Below are 5,226 nucleotides of genomic sequence, written 5' to 3' on the forward strand. Positions count from 1 at the left end.
CTATAAACCAGGGTGGGGAATGTCTTTCAACCTGTGGGCCAAATTCAATTTCAGAGAGGCTCTTAGCCCTGTCTGCCATTTCCAGTGGTGCGCAGAGCCAAAAAGCGAGAGGTGCGGCCAAAACTACAAAGAAACCTCGCCTATTTTAGCTTAAAGCTCTTACTGTCAGTAACTAAACTTTAGGAGGGGCATTTCAATCTTTTAGGATGGGGGAAAAGCCAGAAAACCACCAAAAGATTGATGCTTGGGGTAAAGGGGGTGAGGCCAGTGTAGAGGGCCATGGCAATTTAGGGAACCCAAGTACCAGGTTGGGACCTCAGGAGGGCCGGCCTAGGCCCCTGGGCCTAAGTTTCCCCATCACTGCTATAGACTTCCTTCATGTGACATGTTTCACATCTTCTTTTTAATTTATCATTGTCACTTCCCTGTGAGTACTCCAGGGCTGGCTCTGGGGAATGGTGAAGAGGGTATTTGACAAGGCCCCAAGACTACCAAGGGTTGAGCACTCCACCATTCTTCTTTTGCATACAGCACACCCCCAGCCCCTGAAGGTCCGTGGCAGGTTGAAAGGATTTTCAGTTTGCGTGAGCTGCTTTTTCCAGGTTAAGGGGGCCAAGGTTGGATTGTCCAAAGGCCCCCCAAAATTCAAGAGTCAGGCCTGGAAAATTCACATTTTTTATTGGTCGCTACATTTAAAGGAAGAAATAAAACTGAATACAGTCCTTTCAGTTGAGGCTAAACCAACATTGAGTAGAAAAGGTACTTACTACCTATACTGTCTTCTTGTATATGGTATCAGTTAACTTAAAAAAAGGCTTTGTACATTTTAAATGTGTTCTCACCCCTGTCCTTGTAGTTTGGAATCAACCTAAGGTCTTGCTCTTGGACTGGAGTTTTGCTAATCACTTCATCACAAATGGTCTTTGAAAGCTTTTTCAGGCGCAATTCTATACATGTAGGACTTTTTTCTATTTAAACATGCACAGAATTGTGCCCTTCATATAATAACATTTCCAAGAGTTCGATCTCCGCTTGGAAAAAATTATATACACTGTAATTTGTAAAGATGATGGGATTTGTAATCAAGCATCTCTTGAAGCTGCTAGGTTGGGGAAGGCTGAGGTATAGTATGAGTGCTGTTTCCTAACATGAATACATGGATTTTGCAACTGCCCATTCAGTGACTTGCAAGTCTGTGAACTTGCAGCAGGAAAAAAGAACCTGCAGGAAATGTTTGTATGAAGCAGCCTTGTTGATGTGTAGAAGAGTGTACTGGGTGGGGAAAGGATAATATGTAAAGCAGGGGTGCAAAAGTTGCTTTCTGCCCAAGGGCCGAATTCCATTTTGGAGAAGCTCATTGGCTGCAATACAATAGTGGATGGGGCCCAAATACCAAAAATACCAGCTATTTTACCTTAAAACTCTTAATCACCAGTCACTAAGCCTTAGGAGAGGTCAACCTTTCAGAACGGGGGAAAAAACTGCACAAATGCAAGGGAACCACCAAATGATCCATAGTTGGGAGAAAGGGGTGGGGTCAAGAAAAGGGGCGGGGCTTTCTGAGGACCTCTGGAGGGCCAGATTGGGACCCCTGGAGGGTCAAATTCAGCTCCAGGCCTCAGATGTAAAGGTTCTGCATCTCTGATGTAAACCACTGGCATCTATTTGACTGGGTTTCAGAGAATCAGCACAGCCTAGTAGAGAGCTGAACTTGGATTGGGAAGACTTAGATAGATCCAAGTCTACTATGGCCTGACTGTGGTTTTGGGCCAGGAAGTGGCTTGTTGGGCAAGATACCTCTCTGCCTTGGTCCCCATCTGTAAAACAGGATAAGTAGTAACTGACAGACCTCCAGGTGATTTGAGATGGTAAACACAAGAAAGACAGTGAAGTATTCTACAAATAAAAGATGCTGAAAAATAATTAAAGGGTTTTTTTCTTTAATGTTTCCTTTCTTCCTCCCCTCCCTTTCCCCAGAATGCTTTTAATACAGAAGCATTAAAGATCTCAGGAACTGCTGCTCCATTCCTCAACTCATGTTCTGGACCACAAAGAAACCCACTCGGAAATCCTGTATGCTTGAGAGAATCTATGTCTTTGGTTACCAGTGTCCCAGACTTCAAGCATTATGTGTCCCAAATAATCCATGATGCAGACAATGACTTGCAGAGTCTTCCAGCAGACACGATGCATTTCTATTGCGTGGAGGGCCAACCCTCTTTGAGTGGAAGCTTGAGTTCCTTAGAGACCTCCAGCATAGAGGAAGATCTAAATTACGATTTATCTCAAAGAATGGGGGCCAAAGTTTGTAAAGCTAAAAGAGCTCTATGAAGTTCCTACTGAACCGTTATAAAACATGGACTCAACAACCCAACACATTGCTGATATGAATCCTGTTCCTAGGAGAACACACTTGAGAGACATTTTTAGTATCTTATTTTATGAATCAAATCATTGTGTTTATTTATGCTGGTTATTTGGGAACAGTACAGTAATGCTGTCAATCTCCTCACTTTCCTTTAAATGATCTGAATACAAAGGTTTTTATATGTGCTGTATAATTAAAGTTAGAAAAATATTTGTTATGAAGTTTCCCTGAGTGCTTTGAAACAAAGGCATTTTGTAGCATTAAATAGCATTAGGTACCACTAACATGTGACACTCCTGTTATATTCAGTAGATGCTATTTACATTTGTGCTATTGCTTATTATACTAAATGTTTTGTGTTGCTACATTTGTATACTTGTTTAGTTCTATCTATATCTTTTGTACTTGAGTTTCAATAAAAAGGTTTCATACTTACTATATTGTAAAATATTGTGGATAGCTCAGGGCCAAATTTCACTGCAAGGAGTGTGGGATGATAGCTAGCATTTATCTCATTTCCCTAAAGTAGGGAAGGAAAATAGTTGGAAACGGGGGTGGCAATAAGAAACACAACGGAAATATATCATTTGTATAAAGTTTGTGTGAAGATGGTAGGTATGGCCAGACCAAAGGTATGGTGGACAGATAGTGGCATGTGCAATATTACATTTGATGCAAGTTTCTAAAAACTACTATGGGGACACACACACATTTTGGAGGGGGAGAATTGAGATCTGCCTTCCTTTGGGTGTACTCTGAAACCAGCAGAGGGTGGGGACCAGAGCAAATAGTGAAGCCCCTTTCTCTCTTCTTCTCCATCCAATGGGCTCCCAGAGATCAGATAGATGGTTCTTGCTAGGAATCTGTACTGATCCACTTGTAGAGAGCTTTTGAAATTTGAGTGAAGGCCCCAAAGTTGCCCACCCCTGCTATTCAGTTTGCACCTCAGTGGTGATCATATTTTCTTACAAACGTATGCTCTGATAAAACAAAACTTAACGTAACATGTTATCTTTCCCTAGAAAGTGATTCTTAAGATTTAGCTTTTAAAGCCATGTCAAGAAAACAGGATGGACATTAAAATCAAAAGATTTTGAAGCATCTTAAGTGTGTCTGTGTGGCTTTGGTTGCTTAGCCATTATTTACATGTTTTCAATCCTGTCTCCTCAACCCTGAAGTGTCAAGATTTAATGTAAGAAAAACACATTCTCAAGATTCTTAAGCAAACAAAAGTCAACCACCTGCACCAACATTCTTTGGAAACACATGTTGTTGTCCAGTGTAGGCACATGTGAATTTCAAGTGTGGATTGAAGTACTCCAAGGCATCTCTTCACACAGGAGCGTAAGAACGCAAACATTCTTGGTGTCTTGCCACATGTGGAGGTGGACATTCTTTTGCACTCTCTCATGAACAGAAATAAACCTCTCATTGTTACGGACAGTTTTATTTCCCCTTCTTCTAGGCGGCTCCCCCACAAGTAGGCGGCTCCCCCACAAGCCTGCGAGGTAGGTTAGGATGAGAGATAGTAACTGACTCAAGATCATTCAGTGAGCTTTATGGTTAAATGCAGATGAACCCAGGTTCTTAGTCCAACACTCTAACCACATAAGCTAAAATTCAGAGCAGAGGTTCATCCCTTTCCTCTCACCGCAAGAAGGCAGTTGCCTGTCCACCACCAGCAGCTTTTATTCCCTCCCCAAAAGGAAACGCTTGGGCCTAAGCTTACAAATAGTTGAAGTGGACTCAAGGGAGCAGCAGGAACCTGGGTTGTTAATGTTTTTTTGCTCTGCTTTTATAGCCAATCTAGTCCTGCTTGAAAGGTAGACTGTCATTAGTTGGAGCTGATCTACTTTGCTTGCTAGTTTGAGTCTTACACTGACTAATTTCTGGCCTTCAATTGCTCAGAGCAGTTTCTCCAGGGCACAACGCTATTGACAAGAAAAACAAGACTGATGAAAGCAAGAATTGAGGGCTAGCTTGAGATACTTCGCCAGTTTTGGTAGGAAAACAAACATCCCCCCTCCCTTTTTGCACCTTGACCATTCACAAATACTGTGGAATAATTTGACACATATAATATTTCTACTATTTACTGTGCTTTATTTTATCCCCTGTAAAATGCTATCTGTAACTTTACCAAAGAAGCAGCAGCAACTCTACCTGTTACACTGCATTACCATGGGTGACCTCCAGTAAAATGGTTTTAGCATCTGAAAGAGAAACCGAAGAGGAGGCCTGCAGCAGAGCTCCCTGAATTTCCGGCTTCTCCTTGGGGACGTGGCGCTGCGGACTGCCAGGAGGAGCACCTGCTCTTCAAAATGTACCACTACACAGACCCAGAGACATAAGATCGTTTCCTTACCCGAGGATTAATAAACTGTTAATATTTGTTACCCATGACATCGCTACACCAAGGAAAATACCCGTTGGATTTCTGTTTCGTACGCACTTAGGAAAAGCACGAGAGCCCGACCAGATTACCACAGGCCCTAATCCGGCTTTCAACCCCCATGCTCCCTTCGGGGTGCTCTTGGGCAAGACATAGCGCCCGGTCCTGCCACTGAGGTAAAAAGGCGCTGAAGAAGCGCGACCTGCCTGCCAGCCAGCACCGAATCACGTCAAAGCCGGGCCTGCCGCCGTCTCTTGAGTAACCAACTGAGGAAGCGAGGCGGAGCAAAAGCCCGCCCTGCTTTTTCCCCTCCCCTTCCGGAGGCAAAGGGAGGCGGCGAAAGAGCCGGGCGGCGGGGGCGGCCGCCATTTTGGTTGGTTGGTGGGTGGGCGTGAGGGGGGGAGGAGGGTGCCTGCGAGGGGTTTGCGGCAGGGTGAAGTAAAGAGCAGGTGAGAGGAATGGAGCG

At 43.8% G+C, this 5,226-nt stretch overlaps 1 protein-coding gene across 1 annotated transcript in view; it reads left to right on the forward strand.

Moving 5' to 3' along the window:
* Positions 1 to 2,353, forward strand: part of LOC134401955 (neural-cadherin-like) — a 66,108-nt gene extending 63,755 nt beyond the window's left edge. The window contains 2 exon segments of the mRNA XM_063131315.1: positions 1,978 to 2,283; positions 2,285 to 2,353. Of these exon segments, the coding sequence (XP_062987385.1) occupies positions 1,978 to 2,283; positions 2,285 to 2,353 (375 nt within the window).
* The last annotated feature ends 2,873 nt before the right edge of the window (positions 2,354 to 5,226 follow it).

This window comes from Elgaria multicarinata, chromosome 7 (assembly GCF_023053635.1).
Source record: "Elgaria multicarinata webbii isolate HBS135686 ecotype San Diego chromosome 7, rElgMul1.1.pri, whole genome shotgun sequence".
Lineage (NCBI taxonomy): Eukaryota > Metazoa > Chordata > Lepidosauria > Squamata > Anguidae > Elgaria > Elgaria multicarinata.